The sequence below is a fragment of the Dromiciops gliroides genome, chromosome 3 (genome assembly GCF_019393635.1).
Source record: "Dromiciops gliroides isolate mDroGli1 chromosome 3, mDroGli1.pri, whole genome shotgun sequence".
NCBI lineage: Eukaryota > Metazoa > Chordata > Mammalia > Microbiotheria > Microbiotheriidae > Dromiciops > Dromiciops gliroides.
The window spans coordinates 59,557,786-59,579,626 of NC_057863.1; the positions used below are offsets into that span (position 1 = coordinate 59,557,786).

General features: G+C 40.1%; 1 protein-coding gene across 1 annotated transcript in view; it reads left to right on the forward strand.

Annotated features, from left to right (window-relative positions):
- Positions 1-21,841, forward strand: part of COL4A4 (collagen type IV alpha 4 chain) — a 159,695-nt gene that overhangs the window by 93,210 nt on the left and 44,644 nt on the right. The window contains exons 29-35 of the mRNA XM_043995203.1: positions 1,357-1,515; positions 8,399-8,569; positions 9,904-10,047; positions 12,184-12,291; positions 13,540-13,721; positions 17,139-17,202; positions 18,770-18,844. Coding sequence (XP_043851138.1) covers positions 1,357-1,515; positions 8,399-8,569; positions 9,904-10,047; positions 12,184-12,291; positions 13,540-13,721; positions 17,139-17,202; positions 18,770-18,844 — 903 coding nt within the window. The remainder of the gene's footprint in view (positions 1-1,356; positions 1,516-8,398; positions 8,570-9,903; positions 10,048-12,183; positions 12,292-13,539; positions 13,722-17,138; positions 17,203-18,769; positions 18,845-21,841) is intronic.

Here is a 21,841-nt window from a genome sequence, read left to right on the forward strand (position 1 = left end):
AACTTTGCCAGGACAGCTTACCCTTAGGGGGGTCTAGTGATACTCCACATTTTTCTAAGTTTCACTCTATAAGGTAAATGGCTCTAGAATACATTAAATTAGATAAAGCATTTATCAAGTGCCTTCCATGAGCCTGACAGGAGTGCCAAACTTTTGAGAAGCAAAATCAAGCAAGACAATCCCTTTCCTAAGGAAATCATATTCTAATTGAGGAAAAGTGAAAGGAGTGATACTAGGTGAGAGAGGCAGGGGTACAGGACAGTGCAGTAAGGAGATGGCAAGAAGTAATGGGATTGTGGAGAAGATCTGGTACAAGGCACAGTAAGACAAAAGGCTAGTCTTCCATAGCTGCTGGAAGATAGAGGTGAAGTTCAAGGACAACCATTGTTCGCTGAGTATCTTGCAGCTGAAACCCAATACACATATACATACATATGCACATATACACAATGCATATATATGCATAATACATATATGTGTATGTATCTCCCTCTCTTAGACTGAGAGCTCTTAGTGAGCAGGGATTGTCAGCTGTTTTATTTGTATGTATAACATATATATATATATATATATATATATATATAATGTACATGTTGTGTATGTATATATATATATTTTTTTTGTAAGTATACCAAACACAGTGTTTAACATACTTTAAAAATTCTCCCAAAAATTGGTTGGAGACACTGAGAGATTAAGTGAGAGCAAGACCTTGGGTCAAGGAGACCTGAGTTCAGATTGTACTTCATGGGGGTGGCTAGGTGGCGCAGTGGATAAAGTACCGGCCCTGGATTCAGGAGTACCTGAGTTCAAATCTGGCCTCAGACACTTGACACTTACTAGCTGTGTGATGCTGGGAAAGCCATTTAAAAAACAAACAAACAAACCTCTGTCTGCCTCAGTTTACCTATCTGTAAAATGAAGATTAATCATTGAATCAATAAACATTTATTACCAGACCTTAGCTCAGTGCCAGGCACGAAAGATACAAAAAAAAAAAAAAAAAAAAAAAAGGCAAAAGGCAATTCCTGCCTTCAAGGAGGTCATAGTTTCATGCAGGAGATCAAATGAAATCACATATGTGCAGTGCTTTGCAAGCCATCACACACTATATAAATGCTGGTTGTTATTTTTTTTTTGCATATATCATCTCATTTGTAGCACAACCCTGTGATTTAGGAACTACTAGTATTTAGGATCCCCATTTTGCAGAGAAGGAAACTGAGGCCCAGAGAGGTAACTTCCCAAAGTCACACAATAGTGAGAAGCAAAGTAACAGTGAACCTCAGGTATGTGTATTTTGATATTCAATAATATGAAGAGTTTTATGTGATGAAAAGCATCGTGTCATTTCAGGGACAGCTGGTATTCCAGGATTACCTGGCATCAAAGGACATCAAGGCAGAGAAGGGAATGTCGGGCCGCCTGGTAACCCAGGTTTACCAGGCCATGGATGTCCAGGCTTTCCAGGGTTACCAGGGCAACCTGGACTCCCTGGGTCACCAGGCATTCCAGGTGAGTGAATGTTAGCAAGAAGACAGGGCGAGCCCCTCCTGGGAGGCCTTCCTTAAATCAATCAGATTTTGGATTGGTAAACTAAGGGGTATTTATCACAAGAGAATGCAATAAATAGACCTGGAGATGATCACAGGGATGAAATGGGACCATTTTGAGATAAATAAGATTCACTTCTATCCCCTGTTCTCACCTGCCTTCTCCCATCTCCATGCATTCTAGCTAAATTTCATATTATTGTCTTTCATGCATTGCTTTCCAACTTAATTTCCCCTGCTTTTTGCCCTGCACTGTCCTGTGTCCATGCATGTACAAGTGCCTCCCTTTGTAAAAAATCCTTCCCTGGTCCTCCCCTCAACCTTGCACCAAACAATCTTCAGATTTCTCATAACACTGTGCCTGAGTCTCTCCTTCACACATATCACAGTCAGCCTTGTATCACAATCATTTGGTTATATATTTTATTCCAATTTTATTATCAGCTCCTTGAGATCTTGTTCCTATGGAAGTACCTTGGTCATGGTGGAAACTTAACAAATATTTATAGAATATTGAGTCAAACGTACCCCTGCTCTATCTGTGTCTTCACCTTATTTCTTCCTCCAGGTACCTTTACCCACCCATTTACCAACCAAAAGGACAGACATCCTGATTACATTTGTTTACTGAACCAAAGTAGGACTGTGCTATAAAAATTTTGAATTGAAGGCAACTGAAATCTTTGAAATTTTGAGGGAGATTCTAGTGTGATAAAATAATGGAATTTGGCAGATGCCCAGGGGTCCCACCTGATTGATCTAGTATTGTGTGAGGAACTGACTAAGCACCTACTTGGGATGATTAGATATGGGGCACACCTGGCCTGCCCTGAGTGTCATATACTGCTGATGTCACCAGGGGGACCACTCTCAGCCATCCAGCTTGAAAGACCTCCCTTTTAGGGGAGGGAGAGAAAAAGTAGAAAAGGAGAACGCTGAGGTTGGGAGCTCTCTTTCCTCTTGGTGGGCTTCTGAGAGCAGACAGGAGAGGGGCTGCACAGTTGACTCCTATAGAAACTACAGACCCCAGGTGGTGAGTTAATAGAAATGAGGTCAGCTTTTCAAATTAGCTGAGCTAGAAGCAAGTTTGGGGACTGAGTCAGTCTTTGCTAGAGCCAGGGAGCTTATCCATTTTTCTCTTCCCCTACTCCCTTGTCCTTGGCTTTATTAATTTCACCTTATATATTTTATTCCCATTAATAAAACCTGATTTGTTTGTGGAAAAGAGGCTGTTAATCTCCTTTCTTATTGGCCTGGGAGAAATAACTAAAAAAGGCAATTTGGAAGGGAGGAAACTTTTGACCTAGAGATCCCTCATTATCTTCTGAACCCCAATATTACGGCGAGCCACCCAATTAACTCTCCTCATATTAAATTTGGACCCAATGCTAGGAAGGTAGGGACGAGGACAGGGGGGAGAGGGAAAGGCTATAACCTAAAACAAAATGAAATCAGATACTCAAAAATCACAGAATCTAAGAGCTAAAAGTGACTTCAGAGTCCATAGAGCCCAAATGATATTTGAATAAGAATCCCTTCTTTGGTATGGTGTTATCCAGCCTTTGCTTGAAGGCCTTCAGTGAGGACAAACCCACCATCTCTTGAGGGAGCCATTCTGCTCTGAATAGCTTTGATTATTATGAAGTTTTCCCTTGTATTATGTCCAAATATGCTTCTCTTCAACCCCATCTACTGTTCTTACTTCTGTCTCTTGGTGCCAAGAAGAACTAATCTAACCCTTCTTCCACATCTAAGCCTTTGACATATTTAGAGACTGTTAAGTTCTCCCTAGCGCTTCTCTTCTTCAGGATAAAATTCCCCAGTTCCTTCAAGCTTTCCTCATATTGCAGGATATCAAGGCCTTTTTCCATTCCAGTCACCCTTTTCCTTGTGATTCTCCAAATTATTGATGTCCTTCTTAAAATGTGGGTCCAGAACTGAGCAGATACACTACTAAGAGTATTGAGCAGAATACTCCAGATGCAACCTTGCTAGGTCAGAGTACATTTGGACGGTCACCTTCCTCATTCTGGATACTATGACCCTCAATAGAGCCCAAGAACACATTCTCCTTTCTGGCTGCCATATCATACTGTTGATTTAAATTAATCTTGAAGTTCATTAAAACCCTTGTATCTTTTCCAGATGACTGCTATTACCTTCTTCCATACTGTACTTGTGAAGCTGAGTTTTTGAACTTGTGTGAAATTTTACATTTATTCCTATTAAATTTAATCTTGGGGGCAGCTAGGTGGTGCAGTGGATAAAGCACTGGCCCTGGATTCAGGAGGACCTGAGTTCAAATCTGACCTCAGACACTTGACACTTACTAGCTGTGTGACCCTGGGCAAGTCACTTAACCCCCATTGCCCCGCAAAAAACCAACCAAACAAAAAAATTTAATCTTAATAGATTTGACCCAGTGCTGCAGCCATTCAAGACCTTTCTGACATCGAATGTGTTAGTTATTCTAAGGAATTTTCAGTCATCTGAAAATCTGATAATAATATTAATAATAATAATAATAATAATAACACAGATTCATGTAAATTTAATAACATTTTAATATATGTATTGACATACCAAATTCTCATGATCTCCAAATTATATGGAATGAAAAGATTTCAAACTACAAAAACCTAGTGGAAGTAATCCTCCTGTCTGCTATTGGATGTGTCCCAAAGATTCTCTCAGTGAGCTTCTATAAAATGCGCTGACATCCCAGTACTTTTATTCAATTACACAAAGAAGCCATTTCATTTACTAGGGCAGTAGTCCCTGGGATAATAACTTTGCCAGGATTGTTTCTATATGATCATCATTGAACAACATGATAATGAGATCATGAGATAACCGGCATTTATATAGCACCCTAAAGTTTGACAAGTACTTTCCGTACATTAGTATCTCATCTGATCCTCATAACATAGGAAGTAGGGATTATGGGTGTTAGTATTCCCATTTAGCACATGAAGAAACTGAGGCTCAGAGAAATTGCATGGTTTGCTCATGGGCACACAGCTACTAAAATAATTAGGGTAGGGATCTGAACTTAGGTCTTCCTGATTCCTAGTCCGGCATATCACCTGCCCTTCCATCCCAATCATTTGATTTTTTAAAAAGTGTTAAATATTATAGGATTAAATACAGATTGCTGGGGCACTCCACCAGAAACATTATTTCGAATGAACATGGAAAGACTAATAATTGCTCTGTGGATCTGGCCATTCAACCAGCTGCAAACTCAACCACCCAACAATACTTCTACCTGGTCTATAATTCTTCACTTTTCCTACAAGAATCAAAGTCATACTTAATGATCTCTAGTTGGCCGATTATATTTGCTGCACTTTTTTAAAAATAGGGCCAATATTTTCCCATCTTCAGCCCTGTAGTACATCTCCCTTTCTCCATGGTCTTGTAAAGGTCACTGACAGTGACTCCTATATCAATAAAAGTCTGCCAGTTCTTTTTCAGTAATTTGGGATTTCATCTCTAAGGGCCTGATAAACTGGGTTTATCAGGATAAAGCTAAGTACCTTCTTACGTCCTCTCTATTTATCTTGTATTTCAATTCTTCAGCACTACTTTGAGAGTCAGACAAGCTAAGCTTACTGTTTTATAACTTGTTGACTCCACTTCCCTTTTTTTTTTTTTTTTGAAAATCGGGAATACAAATCTAAGAAAAATACTTATTGCTTTCCCTATACTTTTAGATTTAAACACGTATATCCAGGGGTAGGCTGGTAAATATGTAACCATCAGCTCTCTGAGGAAAAAAAGAGTATACCTGACACACTTTTAAGTTAAATATGTATTATTAATATTCACTTCATCACTCTCTCAAGTCTAGACAATTAACAAAACAGTAAACCAAGGCCTGATTTCTAGCATTTGCTGATTTCTGAAGTGTAAATGCTTACACTGAAAATTTTAACAGTTGGCTCTCATGAGCCATTTTGAACCCCTATGCGTATTTTTTTTTTTGTGGGGCAATGAGGGTTAAGTGATTTGCCCAAGGTCACACAGCTAGTAATTGTCAAGTGTCTGAGACTAGATTTGAACTCAGGTCCTCCTGAATCCAGGGTCAGTGCTTTATCCACTCCTATGTGTATTTCTTAAAAGCATTGGAAGCCCAATAGTACAATCAAGGCACTTTCTTTTTAGACTCTTCAAATTAACTGAAAACTGCTATTCACATTTCTCTTGATATTCACAACATTATTAAATACTGGCTTCGCTGTGCTATTTAACAAGAGTCTCAGTCCTTTATTTTTTCTTCCAGTTGTATCCAATTCTTCATAACCCCATTAAGGGTGTTCTTGGCAAAGATCCTGGAGTGGTTTGCCATTTCCTTCTCTAGTTCATTTTACAGATGAGGAAACTGAGACAGACAGGGTGAAGTGACTTACCCAGGGTCACACAGCTAGTAAGTGCCTGAGGCTGGATTTGAACTCAGAAGATGAGTCTCGCTGACTCTTGCACAGCACTCTATCCCCTGCGCCACCTAGTTTCTTTTTAATAAGAGCCATAAATCAAAGCATCTAGAAGAACCATAGCAAGGTGCTCTGCTGGCAGGAGAAACATCTCCCTAACATCCCCTTCCTAATTTTTTTTTACCTGCTGCCATCTTATACATCTGCTAAGACAGATGGGTACTCATACCCACCTGGGCAGAGGTGACCCAGCTGCAGTAGGCTCAGTTGCTCTCTCTAGGGGACCTCTTCTTCCCTGAGTGACATTCCCTTCTTAAGACTTCAGGCTTGGGGAAATATACAGGCAGGGAGGCAAAATTCATAGTGATTCTCCCTCTTCCATAAATCCAGTAACAAAGAGTTATCGTGTACCTGCAACCCTGTTCTAGGCATTGTAGGAGAATTTTTTTTCTAAAGTAGATGTGATTTCTCCCCTTAAGAAGTACACAGTCTACATTGTCCTGCATCCAAAATATTTTATAGCAAGTCAGTTCAAAATACAATTTCATCTTTTTCCCCTACTGTTATAATTCCGAGGGGAAAACGTGCAGAAACAGTTGTGCCACAACGTGGATAAAATGAAAATAGTGGGATCATGGGATTAAATAGAATCTGGACTGAGAAGAGAAATATGAGTTAAAGAAAAGTAGCAGAGAAGCTAAGCAGACTTGAGAATGTCTTTCAAAGCAGAAACTAATCAAAAGTATGATAATACAACAATAAAGTATATAGAATTCAGACTGAGCTGGCCCTCCCAATTCACATGAGAAAATAAAGTCCATTCACAAATCATAACAGCAATAAATATGTAGGCATTTCTTAATCATCTACTATTTATCAGGCCCTATACAAATAAAGTGTGATGTTCCCTGCTCTCAAAGAGCTTATATTCTGCTAATACACACACACACACACACACACACACACATATATATCAATCAATATCATATGTCTACCAACATGTATCCATCCCCAAAATGTATTGGGGAGTGGTGGCTATGGAAGGACCTTTGGCCTGGCCATGATTAGCGCAAATAATGAATCCCATGAAATGATCACATTTGAATTCACGCTACATGTTTCCATTAAGCTTGAACCATTTATCATATTTTACATAATTATAACTTAAAATAGTACAAATTTGAATACATGTGACCACTTTGAAGGATTTCTTATTCACATTAATTGGGAATTTGCTATATCTTCCAAGACTCTATTCTGTAATAATCTGTCCACCATGCTGGGGGAATTGGAGGTTTAAGGCCCATAGAAAGCATGCTAACAGAGAAGTCAAATGGGGTGGTGGATTGAGCACTAGTATTAGGGTCCAGAACTATGAATCAAAAACAAACAAAAACATAGGGGGCAGTTAGGTGGTGCAGTGGATAAAGCACTGGCCTTGGATTCAGGAGGACCTGAGTTCAAATCCAGCCTCAGACACTTGACAATTAACTAGCTGTGTGACCCTGGGCAAGTCACTTAACCCTCATTGCCCTGCCCCCCAAAACCAAAACCAAAACCAACCAAACAAACAAAAAGAACTATTAATCCAAAACTAGGTGCCCGGGGAAGCTAGGTGGCAGAGTGGATAAAGCACTGGCCCTGGATTCAGGAGGACCTGAGTTCAAGTCTGGCCTCAGACACTTGACACTTACTAGCTGTGTGACCCTGGGCAAGTCACTTAACCCTAATTGCCCCGAAAAACATCACCCCCCCCAAAAAAACCAAACAAACTAGATGCCTGCTACTAGTTGTTTGTGTGATTTCAGGCAGGTGACCTCAGCTGTCCTGGTGTCAGTTTCCTCATCTGTAAAATGAAAAGATGAGATGATCCTTAAGGTACCTTCAGTTTCTAAACCCTATTTTCAGTTCTATGAACTTTGTGGTCATGATACTGTTTGAGTTTCTACAAAGCCCTCCTGAGATTTTATACATAGATCCAGCATCACCCCACCCTCTACCCATCCCAGGAAGCAAATGGAAAGTTTTCTTCTTTTCTAGTTTTGTTCTAATTATTTGCCAAGTGCCTATTGTGAATAGCTCGTTGTTTCCTCTGCCCAATTTCCTTTCCCTCTTTCAAACTCTCCTCTTGGTAATCTTTGTTTGTCCCCTCTGAGCAATGACATCAGTCTTGATTAGGGATTTTGTTCTTTGGATCAGCAAAGTCAGCTCGTGTGATCAATCTTGATCAGATGTTCAGGACCTTTTGGCATTTAGTCTAGCAGAGCCTCCTCGTTCTCTTTTCATGGTCATAGAGGCATAATTTAAGGTTTATTGGGAACTCTTCTGCTCACATATAAAATAAAAGAGAATAAAGTCTTTTGATATACAGTGCCCTTATAAGTTTGATCAGATGGTGGTTTTCTTCAGGGTTGGATGGCTCGAAAGGTCCCCAAGGAGACAGAGGTCCACCTGGACCAGCTGGAATGAAAGGCCTCCCAGGAACTCCAGGACTTCCAGGATTTCCTGGACCCCCAGGACCACAAGGAGATCCAGGTCACTGTGGAGATAATGGCTCTCCAGGCTCCCAAGGCCCAAAAGGTAGGCTTTATTGATTTTCTTCAATTTTTTATATTTTATAAACAGCTAGCAGTGGTTTTGAACTCCACTGCCAAATTCACATTTTTTTTTATCCCAATAGACTCAATTTTTTTTTCAGATTTGGTGTACCATTCTCTTTCTTTTCCTTCCTTTCTCGTCTCCACAGTCTTGCCTCCTCCTGTGGGTCTAACTTATTCATGTGAGTGGGATATGAAATTTAAGGATGCCCAGAGTAGACACCTCTAGGTCAAAGGATGACTTAGGTCTAAGATAATGGAACAAGGTTCTTTGAACAATTTTGAAGTGAGGCCATAGTAATTTTCCTTATCGTGAGCTCTAGAACCAGAATTTAGCATAAAATGTTCATATGTGATATGTGGGCAGTAAAGAATTATAGCCAAATTATTTTTACCTTAGCCTTTATTTAACGTAGTGGGGTTGATAGTATTGGAAGTGGGACAGGGGCGATGGGAAATAGACATAAATAAGAACCCCCCTTCCCTTTCCCCTTCTGATAGGCATCATGTACCCAAGTGACTCTAACTTGCAACAGAATGAAAATGGCTTTCCCAGACTATTGCCCAGCATCTCTGGAAACATGGAGATCAATGGCTGTGTTTTCGCAGTGTCTTCCTGGATCCCTAAGAAAAGTCAGGACAAGGCATAGTGAGGGCCTGACAAAGTGGACTGCTGCTGGGGAGTCTGAAGCTGGTAGATCACTTGAGCTTGGGATTTCTGAGTTCTTTGAGGAGTGACAGAGTACATTGGGTTTTTGCACTAAATTTGACTCTCATATTGTGAGTCTCTGAGACCAGAGGGTCACCAGGCTGTTTAAAAAGGAGTGACCTCTCCCAGACTAGAAGAACAAGGTAGGTCAAAGCTTCCATCCAGATCAGCAGTGGGATTGGGCCTTTGCATGGCCACTGAACTTCCAGCCTGGGCAAGATAAGAAGACACAGTCTCAAAAACAAAATTAAAAAAAAAAACAAGCATTTACTATTTGAGAGGCATTGTGCTAAGTACCACAGATGTAGTAAAATGCAAAAGTATGGGCCCTGCCCTCAAGGAGATTACATTCTAATGGACACAGAAATGTCCTTTTTTGCCTGGATCCCTCATGGAAAAATGGCCACTCTTTGCTTGTAGGTAACAAAATCCAAGCCACAGTCATGTTTCTGTCTCGAGCCTAACCAAATTCATTTGCAGGTATAGTTCATCCTTTTCCACCTGTTCAAGTTATCCCCCCACATTCTTTTAGCTATTATTTGATCTCAGTAGAGTCTCTCTCAAAAATACTTCCATGTTTTCTTCGGCATTCCATGGAACCCTCCCAGGGGCCCAAGGCCTGCCAGGTATCCCAGGCTTTCCAGGAGAGCGAGGAAGGAAAGGACAAATAGGACTTCCAGGTAGAAAGGGTGACCCAGGAGAAGAGGGTCACTGTGGCCTTCCAGGAGAACCAGGAGAGCCGGGATCCAAAGGTAAGTGTTTTTATTAGTATTTCGCTCTCTTTTTTCCACAAAATCAGGAAGGCCCAGGTTCAAGTACCCCCCTGACAAATGCTGACTGAATGACCTTGGGCAACTCACAGCCTCCCTGTGCTTTCAGCAACATTATAAGCGGTAGTGGTTGATGCAGTCAGTCTGGATGGAGTTTCCTCACCACGGTTCATACCCTGAAATCATAAAAAACATTCCCCATTTTAATTCATCAGAATCAGACTCTGAACCCTTGGTTTCCTCCGTGATTCATTATTTTGATTTACATTTCAGAATTTCTTGCTTGAATTCTTTTTTTTTTTTTGGTGAGGCAATTGGGGTTAAGTGACTTGCCTAGGGTCACACAGCTAGTAAGTGTTAAGTGTCTGAGGCTGAATTTGAACTCAGGTACTCCTGACTCCAGGGCCGGTGCTCTATCCACTGGGCCACCTAGCCGCCCCTGAGGTCAAATTTGAACTCAGGTCCTCCTGGATCCAGGGCCACATGGTTGGTAGACATCTGAGGCAAGATTTGAACTGATATTTTCTGTTTTCAAGGTCAATACCATAGCTACTCTATCCACCATCTCCTACCCTTCTTATTAGAAGTAGCTCTTAACACTTTAGTTGAAATATATTCTATAAGAGATGACAGAGTGCTGGGCTTGGAATAAGAACTCATCTTCCACCCCTGACCTGGCTGTGTGCTCATGGACAGCCTAACTCTTCTGAGCCTCTCTTAAGGCCATAACATAGATGGAACCATTAATTATTTAATTTTCACATTTCACATACTTGTTTAGGCTGTGGAGTCATACTCCTATGGGAATGGATCTCAGTGGGGCTGCATATTTACTTAGAAAACCACAAGTTAACATTATCTATGTTGTATTGTATTTTTATTTACTTGATTAAACATTTCCCAGTTACATTATAATTTGGGGAGCCACACTGGGCTTGCAACTGGAAGATTCATATACATCTGCTTTTATCCCCAATACTGAAAGATGTTAGATAGTTCCTAGAAACAAATTCAGAAACAATGAATTCATTTTATTGTCTCTATGTTCAATTTGGAACAGCTGGTTGGTGCCATAGTGCATACAAAGAGTGCTGGGCCTGGAGTCAGGAAGACTCATCTTGAGTTCAAATCCAACCTCAGACAATTACTAGTTATGCAACCCTGGGCAAAACCCTGTTTGCCTCAGTTTCTTCATTTGTAAAGTGAGCTGGAGAAGGAAATGGCAAAGCACTCCAGTATCTCTGCCAAAAAAAACCCAAATGGGTCACAAAGAGTTGGAGATGACTAAAAAAACAACAGCAATATATATTCTATTTTAAACTATTATTCCATTTTAGTTGCTTAGGTTGACTCTTATTTTCTGTTTTATTAGCCAGTGAGTCACCTACATAATATCAAGGAGACAAGAAGTCACTCTTTACCTACGTTTTTTTTTGTTTGTTTGTTTTTTTGTTTTTGTTTTTTGTAGGGCAATGAGGGTTAAGTGACTTGCCCAGGGTCACACAGCTAGTAAGTGTCAAGTGTCTGAGGCCGGATTTGAACTCAGGTACTCCTGACTCCAGGGCCGGTGCTTTACCACTGTGCTATCTAGCTGCCCCTTACCTACGTTTTAATGCATTTCCCACCAAGAAGACAAGCCTTGGTTCATGTTTAGGGCACGCTTAATGAAAACCAGGTTTTAGCACTGTTTCTCTTTTCTCCTCTCTTTTTTGTTTGGTCGTCATGGGAATCTGTGTTTATGGGGAATTCCAGGGTGTATTTTGCTGGACACAATTAAGCAACCATTCTCTTAGCCCAGTGATAAGGAAAACAGTATGATGAAAATGACTAGGAAGAGGACGTGGAATTGGTAAATGTGAGCCAGGAAAATTGAGATTTTATAGACCAAACAGAATTTTTTCAGGTCTACTGGCTATTTAAAAATTATGTCCAAACCTGTTGTAATGGAAGTAGCAATGATTTCCCCTCCTCTAGTACAAATACATAAAACTAAATGAAACAAACTAATACATATAATCATTCTAGCTAGTAACAGGAACATGATTGGAGAGGAATAAAATATTGTGATTTAAAGATCGCCTATATTTATTTACTTGTGAATTTTATTGCTGTTTTAAGGAGAAAAAGGCTATCCAGGAGATCAAGGGGATTTTTCCATAATTCCAAGAAAGGGAGAAAAAGGTGAACCCGGGCCACCTGGTAGATATGGATTCCCAGGAGAAAAAGGTAAGAAAGATAAGTTTATTTGCTTAACCGTGGCAAATATCCTGGAGTTTCTACGTATGGCCAACTAAAGATATGGAGTTCATAACCATTTCCCAGTGATGTTGGTATTATTGCTAAATACAAGAAGGTCATCACTCTATAAAAAGAAATTATAATCAACCAAGTGACATTTTCTTATTGCTATATTTCTCTGTTGTTCGAACCCATCTGACAGTTTTCTCTCCTAAAGCCCGTATGCTCTTACGGTTTGGGAAATTGAGAACTGGAGTTGATGATGAGGCATGCACACTCATTCCAGATGTCCTTGTCCTCACTCCTTTCCTGATCACCTTTTGGACCTAGTGTTAAAATGAGCAGCTAGCAATTATGTAAACATTGATGGCTGTGGGTGATTCCTGTGGGGGTCATGTAGTGGGTCAAATTATCTTTTAAATTCTGAAGCTTAATCTCTCACTGAATGCAAAGAAAGCTCAGAATAGTCTCATTAACATCAAGTCACTATTTCCTCACCTGAAAAATGAAGGGTTCAATTTGATAGCCTCGGGGGCAGCTTGGTGGCGCAGTGGATAGAGCACCAGTCCCAGATTCAGGAGGACCTGAGTTCAAATCTGGCCTCAGACACTTGACCCTTAGTAGTTGTGTGACCCTGGGCAAGTCACTTAACCCCAATTGCCTCACTAAAAAAACAAAACAAAAAACCCAATTTGATAGCCTCAAAAAAATGTGAGGATCATAGAATTCTAAGTCTGTAGCTTCAAGGGACCTCAGAAGCCACCTGGTTCAAGCCTCTCTTTTTTGCAGATAAGAAAAACTGAGGCTGAGGGACATCGGTCAGTCAGTCAACAAGCTTTTGTTGGCTATCCCCCATGCCTGGAATTCTCTCTCTCCTCGTCTCTGCCTCCTGGCTTTCTTCAAGGCCCTACTAAAATCTCACCTTCTTCAGGAAGCCTTTCCCCATCCTCCTTAATAATAGTGATGTCTCTTTGTTGGTGACCTTGAATATACCCTGTCTGTATCTTGTTTATATGAATTTGTGCATTGTTTCCCCCACTAGATTGTGAACTCTGTGAGAACAGGGAATTGCCCCCCACCCACATACACACTTCCTTTTTATCTTCAGACTTAACACATAGGAAGCACTTGGTCAATATTTGTTGACTGGTTGAGTAGGTGATTCTTAAGGCCTTTTCCAGCCCGAATTCTGCTGATCTGGCACTTCAAGACTCTCATCTCCTCATGTATCTTCAGGAGCTAAAGGGACTACCGGAATCCCAGGGATGAAAGGCTTTCCAGGAAGAGATGGGCTACCTGGATTTCAGAGAGGAGATCCTGGCACCAATGGTCATCCGGGACTTCCAGGACTCCCAGGCCTCCCAGGACCTCAAGGGCCCAGAGGAATGATTGGTTTCCCAGGTATTCCAGGGGACCAGGTAAGCTATACCATAAAATGAGGAGGGGGGAAGGGAATCAGGAAACACTTTATCTGACATAATATTGGGGGAGAGGGACCTATTGATTCATCAGAAATCACAGTTAACTCATGCCATCTTGGATGTTTTTTGTTAGCTCTTGTTCCTAAGGTATGAAAGGGGATGAATATATAAATGAATACTGTAAAACCATCAGTATTATTTTTCTCTTCCCCTAACCCAGAAAAAAAATGTTAAAAAGATAAAATCCATAGCCACAGAGGATTAATAAACCATAATTCTCTGGCAACTTTATTCTAATTCAATGACTCGATTACAGTTTCTGCTGATTATTTCCTTGGTAGCAGGGGTATCAGAAATGCTGGTTTCTAGCTGGTTTAGTATCTAATAACATACCTTGTATAACAGACACATGGACTGATTTTTTTAGTCATGAGAAGAATCATCTCTTGGGAAGTCAGATAGAATAGCATCCCTGTCTATCGTTGTTACTTTGGAAGGAATTAGAAATTTCCATGTAGGACATGACAGTCAGTGGTGCTAGAACCAATAGGCCTTTTGGGGGCTTGTTTTAACTCCCCCAAGGAAAGCTCTTATGACTTACCTTGAGACAAGCAAGGGTATTAGGAGGGAAAGAAGGGTGTAGCAAAGGTAGAGAGAACAAAAACGTATTAGGATCATTGTTACCTGAGAGTCAAGGGTACAGGGTGACAGCTGGGTTTCTGGAGGGGTCAGCAGGATATATCCTAGACTTCTTTGACTTAGCCATTAGGAGAGTTAGGGCCATGGGTTGAGGCCAAGACAAGAAGAGGAAAGGATAATTGATTATGCTAGAAGCATGGCATCCAGGTTTTACCAGACACTCACCCCTTCTCTCAGATCAAAAAGGGCCCATTCCCACATAGCTTTCCAATGTGAAAGGGGGCTAAGATTTCTACAGAGAGCAGTAGAGTCTTATTCAGGCACATCTGACTGTTTTACCAGTTCTAATGTCATGGGTAGATAGGCACAAATTAGCCAGGAAGCTGGACATTCCTATCAAGAAATATTCCAAAATAGGTAGGCAGGGGGGTGGTCTAGAGAAGTGGTAAGGGGGGGTGGGGAGATGTCTAAAGCAGATGGTCTGTTGTGAGAAAGGCTAGACCTGGGAACAGAGAAGTTTTTCATATTACTACAGCCAGTAAGAGTGAAAGACTGGATCATACTTCATGAAAGCAATTGCTGACATTTTTTAGGCTCATGTACCAAATCAAGATATATAGAAAAGACATACAATGTAAGCTAATGTGATTATCTTAAATGTAACTTTTAGGTTTTTTCAATTAACAAGCATTTATTTTTTCTTCCTCCTACCCCCTCTCCCTATGAGAAAGGAAAAAAAAAAACCTTTATAGCAAATATGTATAGAGAAGCAGAACAAGGCTCTATATTGACCATGTCCAAAGATGTTTATTTCATTCTGTATCTTGAGTCCAACACCTCTCTGTCAGGGGGTGGGCATCAGGCTTCATCATCAATCCTGAGCGGGGGCGGGGCGGGGATCATGGTTGGCCATTGCATTGATCAGAGTTCTTAAGGCTTTCAAATTTGTTTGTCTTTACATTTTTGTTGGTATTGCATAAATTGTTGTCTTATTTCCAATCATTTCACTCTTCTTCAGTTGATACAAGTCTTCCCAGATTTCTCTGCAATCTCCCATTTGTCATTTCTTATGACACGATAGAATTCCATTACATTCATGTACCTTGATTTGTCTACTCATTCCCCAACTGATGGCACCACTGGTTTCTGATTCTTCACCATTCATTGCGTAAATAGCTACTGTGGATATTTTTGTACCTTTGGGTCCTTTCCTTCTTTCTAAGAAATCTTTAGGGTATAAGCTTGGTTGCGGTAGTGTAGAGTCAATGGGTTATAGCTTAGTGACTTTTTTGGACCTAGTTCCAAATTACTTTCCAGAATATATAGACCAAGTCACAGTTCCACCAAGAATGCATTCATAGGGGGCAGCTAGGTGGCACAGTGGATAGAGCACCGGCCCTGGAGTCAGGAGTACCTGAGTTCAAATCTGGCCTCAGACACTTGACACTTACTAGCTGTGTGACCCTGGGCAAGTCACTTAACCCCCATTGCCCTGCAAAAACAAAAAAACACAAAAACCCCCCACAAAAAAACAAAAAACAAAAAAAAAGAATGCATTCGTGTTCCTTTTCCCCCATAGCCCCTCTAATATTGATCATTTTCCTTTTTAGTCTTCTTTGTGATTCTGATAGCTGTGAGGTGAAACCTCAGAGCTGCTTTAATTTTCATTTCTCTAATTATTAGTGATTTGGAGCATTTTTTCACATGATTATTGATAGCCTGGGTTTCTTTCTTTGAAAACTGCCTGGCTATTCATATCCTCTGACAATATATCAATTGGGGAATGACTCTTAGATTAATTATCTTTTTTTTTTTTTAAGTGAGGCAATCGGGGTCAAGTGACTTGCCCAGGGTCACACAGCTAGCAAGTGTCAAGTGTCTGAGGCCGGATCTGAACTCAGGTACTCCTGAATCCAGGGCCGGTGCCTTAACCACTGCGCCATCTAGCTGCCCGATTAATTATCTTTTAAAAAAATCAAAACAGAGATTGGATCAATTTCATGAATTATACACTCATTCTTCCACAAGTTACAAATCAAACTATGCAAAGACACTACTGCTCTATTATCTAAGTGAATTTAAAGAAAATTTTGAGATCCTGGATTTGTAACTACATTAAGCCTAGCTATAATTGTTTTAAATCACATGTAATAATATGCATTTCTTTGAAGCATTGCATTTCTGCTGATTATTATCAGTACAAGAATTTCCTAAAGGAAAATGGTATCATTGATGAGTGATTGGTAAAATATTCACCCGCTATGTGGCTTAGTTTCAATTCTGGGCCAATGTGACAAGAATTTGGGAGGCAGCATGGCATATTAGATAGGGCATGGACTTAGATTTCTTAAGACCTGGGTTCAAATTGTATCTCACATACTTACAAGCTTTGTGAATGGGTGCAAGCCATTGAACCTCTCTATGCCTCAGTACCCTCATCTGTAAAATTAAAGGGTTGGATTCTGCAGCTTCAAAGGCCTCTTCCAGCTTAAAATCTATGTTCCTGTGAAGTGTGAATACCTTTAAGATAACTTGTCATCAGGGGCAGCTAGGTGGTGCAGTGGATAGAGTACTGGCCTTGGATTCAGGAGGACCTGAGTTCAAATCCAGCCTCAGACACTTGACACTTACTAGCTGTGTGACCCTGGGCAAGTCACTTAACCCTCATTGCCCCACACACACAAAAAAAAGATAACATGCCATCTATCATTACAAACATAGCATGTTTATATGATTTTTCCTAAAAACATAACATTGCCTTTTTTTTTCCATCAGGGTGAGCTGGGCTTACCAGGTTTGCCTGGACTTCTAGGACCCCATGGGGCAAGAGGACCTAAAGGTATTTGCTGGGAATAAAACCACATCATTCCCTGAATTTTGTACTCCCCTATTTGTTCAGACTAATTGAGAGCATTCTGCATCATAAGAGTAAAGGAGGTTTGAAAAATAAATAAATGAGATGATTCAAATATGAAAGTGAGCAATGGTATCCTCCTCTTTTCTCAGATACATTGCATTTAGTAAGATATGTCAAGAGAAAAGGTTATTGTGTTCTGTCTTCACTTCTAAACAATACAGACCTTCTGGATATTTGTAAAATGAATACCACAACTGACAATTGCCTTGCAAGCCTAGTCCCATTAATTCCATCTCTTCTGAGTTTATTTTAATTCTTACCCTACTGGAAGCCAGCCTATCTTCTCTCCCTCCCTTCCTGTTCCCACAATGTGAGTTCTTATGTTCGTAAATATTATGTAACTATGTGAGTTATGACTTCATAATGTAATATTTCTATTAAATTAAGATACTGGGGGAAGCCAGTGGTAGAATTCTAACTTGTTTGGTGGGAGGCCAGAATAGTCTCAGTTCCATGAAAATGCCAAAGCTCTCTACTGCAGTGGACTTTTTTCTTTCTTCTCAGTCATTAGAATGTAAGCTTCTAGTGGGCCAGGACTAGACTCTGTTTTATCTGGGTCCACATTTCCTAGCACGATGCCTGGCACAAAGAAGGCATTTAGTAATTGTTTGCTGAATAAGTAAATGAATGAGTGAATAAATGAATATGAGTGACTCTATACAAATTAATGGATTTGTATTGCATCTGTATATATACATACATGCATGCATACATATATATATGTGTGTGTGTGTGTGTGTGTGTGTGTGTGTGTGTGTGTGTGTATGTATCCCTAAGTAAGGTTATTGCACAAAGGATGTCTTTGTGAAGTCTTTTTTTTTTTGGGGCAATGAGGGTTAAGTGACTTGCTCAGGGTCACACAGCTAGTAAGTGTCAAGCATCTGAGGCCAGATTTGAACTCAGGTCCTCCTGAATCCAGGGCCAGTGCTTTATCCACTGCGCCACCTAGCTGCCCCTCTTGTGGAGTCTTTTTGCAAGGATGCAAAGCCAAGTTTCCTTGCTCATAGCTCAGAATATGTCTGTGTGTCTACTATATAGCTCTGATAATTAAACCTAATACCACATATTTATAAATATATATGTGTGTATGTATGTATATAGATATGTACATACATATGTACACACACAGAGGCACACATATCCTTAAATAGTATCATGCCACAAAGTGACTACTGAAAAATTAAATCAGAAAATTTTAGGGAAGTTTGGAGAAAATCACAAACATCAAATTGATTGTGGTCTTCCTTTTGTTATTGTGAATGGTGAAATTGTGCCCCAAAAGTTAAACCTCTAATAGTGCCTTAGCATTCATTTTTTCATATGCTAGATGGATAGTTATTTAGATAGAAACCTCTAAAAATATACCCTAAAAATTTGAAAAAGTATAGATAAATTACATATAATTTCATAAACTGTTTTGGTTTTGTATAAGAAAAAATAAAATTGCTCCCCAAATTCAAACACATGACATTTATTTCATCATCTATAGGAAATCAAGGTGATTCAGCAAGTCTGTTTGGGCCACCTGGACCAAAAGGAGATCCAGGCATCCCTGGATGTCCAGGTAAAAAGTAATTTTCTTCCATGGGGTGGGGAGTAGAGGTGTTTGCATGCATATACATGTACAGAATTTCTCTGGATTTGCAGATAGGTTCTGAGAAATCTAGGAGCCTTCCCTTTTTTCTCATTTTCTTTTAATCTGATTTCCCCAAATTATAATTAGTCTTTCCCACCATTTAATTATGCCTGAAAGATTTTGTGCCATCAGTAAATGGGTCTATATAGAATAGAATCACAAAATCTCAGAATTGTAAGGGCCCTTGGGCGATCTTGTAAGCTAAACAGGAATCTAATCTATGATATTTGACCTCTGCTAAAAAACCTTTGGTGATGAAAGCCCATTAACTCCTAAGACAGCCCATTCTCCTTGGAAATCTCTTCAATTGTTAGGAAGTTTTTTCTTATGTTGAATATAGATCTGCAGCCCTTTAACACACACTCGTTGCCCCTAATTTGTCTCTTGGGGCCAACCAGAAAATGTCTAATCCCTCTTCCATGTGACATTCCTTCAAATAGTTCGAGACAGCTAAGTCTTCTCAATAATAATGAAAATAATGACTCACCTTTTGATGGCATTTTGAGGCTTATCAAGTGGCCTATGGGATTTGTCAAATAACTCCATTTTATTAATGAGGAAACTAAAATTTGTAGACATTAAAGGATCCGTTAATAAATGTTGGCAACTAAATTCAAACCTAGTAAGTCTGGTACCTTTTTACTTCTCCACCCTACTTCTCCATGCAGGCCAAACATCTGCAGGCCCTTCAACCAGTCAGCATGTCTTCTCTTCCATTATAGCCTGGGTGTAGCATCTTACTGTGTTGACTTTAACTCTACTTTAAAGAAAAAATCTTTCAGAAAGTACTGTAGCCTTGGTCTGGAAGGGTAAGAGATGGGAGATTTCAAGATATCTCACTGCTTTACTCTTATTAACATTTATATTGTTAATCTTTTTTTTTTTTTTTGCGGGGCAATGGGGGTTAAGTGACTTGCCCAGGGTCACACAGCTAGTAAGTGTCAAGTGTCTGAGGCCGGATTTGAACTCAGGAACTCCTGAATCCAGGGCCAGTGCTTTATCCACTGCGCCACCTAGCTGCCCTATATTGTTAATCTTTTTATATATGTGTCTTATCTCGCAAACCATGTTGTAATTTCTTTGAGCACAGGGATGCTCACTTTTCCCTCCTGCATCCCTTACGGTACCTTGAGCATTATAGAAGTTCAATAAACCTTTATTAGCTTATTTTGATTAATGGATGGAGTTTCCTTGTACTAGATCCACCCAAAAGTAAAACAAGACCTTAGGGAAGCAGACAAATGTAACTAGAAAACATCAAATCCTCCATTTGGAGCTGGAAGGAATCTGGGGGGTCAGTGAATCCAGCTCCTTCTTTAAAAAATGTTTTTAAGTGAAATAGATCTGCTGCTTATATTATTATCCAGTATTGATGAAGAACAAAGAATCTTAGAGTTGGAAGAACATTGGAGACTATTTGGTCCTTCCCCCACATTTTACAGATAAAGAAACTGAGGCCTAGAAAATGTACATAATCTGTCCCAGGCTGAACAGCAAATTAGTTAATTGGTAAAGGAAGGACTAAAGCCAGTCCTCCATTTCAATGGATCCTATCATAAAAGTGAAGAGATCTTGTAGCAGTTAACTGTTGAGCATTTACATTAAAGTGCTCCTTTGCATGATAGTCGTTCCTTTCATCTTAAGACTGTAGGAAACATTATAGAGCAGAAAAATGTCTGTGGGGAAAAAGACATTTTTTCCTCTTTTCTTCCCATAAGAATTTAAAAAATGAAAGACCACAAGACCAACCAATTTATGCTGTATGCAAAAAAAATTGCAGCCTATGTATCATCTGCGTTTAGCTTGAACAACTGTGTATCTTGTGGTCTTTCCTGGCAAAAATTGATTTAAAAAAAGATATTAAATGCTCAGTATTGACAAATGGTCCTATAATCATAGTGCACAAGGTTCAAAATATTTATCAGATCACTAAGTAGTCACAGCTCCAGTCTCAATGATAAAGGATCCGGAGGCAACAAACAGAAAGATCAAAAAGGATGTTAAGAAACTATAGCATTGGGCAAAATCTAGGAGGGTGAAATTCACCAGGGCTAAGTGTAAAGTCGTGTACTTGAGTAGAAAAAAAAAATCGATGTCATGAGAAGAAAATGGAGGCAGCGTGGAGAGGTCACAGGGGGTTAATTGGACTGCAGTCTTAATAGGTATCAGAAGTGGGATATCGCAGCCAATAGGATCTTGGGCTGCTTTTAAGTAGGGTGTTGCTTCCAGGAATAGAGAAGTGACAGTCTCACTGTACTCTGCCCTTTTTGAACTGAATGTTCCTTTCTGGTGGCCACAGTTGAAGAAGGGTGTTAAGAAGCTGGAGAGTGTCCAGAGGAGGACAAGAAGTCTGATAAAAGACCTTGAGCCGGGGGCAGCTAGGTGGTGCAGTGGATAAAGCACTGGCCCTGGATTCAGGAGGACCTGAGTTCAAATTTGACCTCAGACACTTGACACTTACTAGCTGTGTGACCCTGGTCAAGTCACTTAACCCTCATTGTCCCACAAAGCCAAACAAACAAACAAAGAAATCTGTCTTCAGGTAGTTAAGGGGTTTATCACATACATTTAGACTAGGCTATAGACTAAGCTAGAGTTGTTCTCTTTGGTCCCAAAGAAGAAGCACCAGATGAAAAGAAGAAAATTTAGACAAAATGTTGGTGACACCTTCCTAACAATTAGAGCTGATCTGAAGTGGAATAAGCTGTTTAGAGGAGCTCTGCATCGCTCTCCTTAGAGGCTGGAGACTGGATGGTCAACTATTGGATACATTAGAGCAGGGCTTCTGCTCATGTATGGTATGGACTCAGTGGCTGCTTGAGGTCCCTTCTCAGGCCCCGTGATTCTGAGCCTGAAGAGTTCTAACGCTAGTGTTATTTAATATTGTATTAAGCTCACTTTTTCTTATACCCTGATTACTTGAGA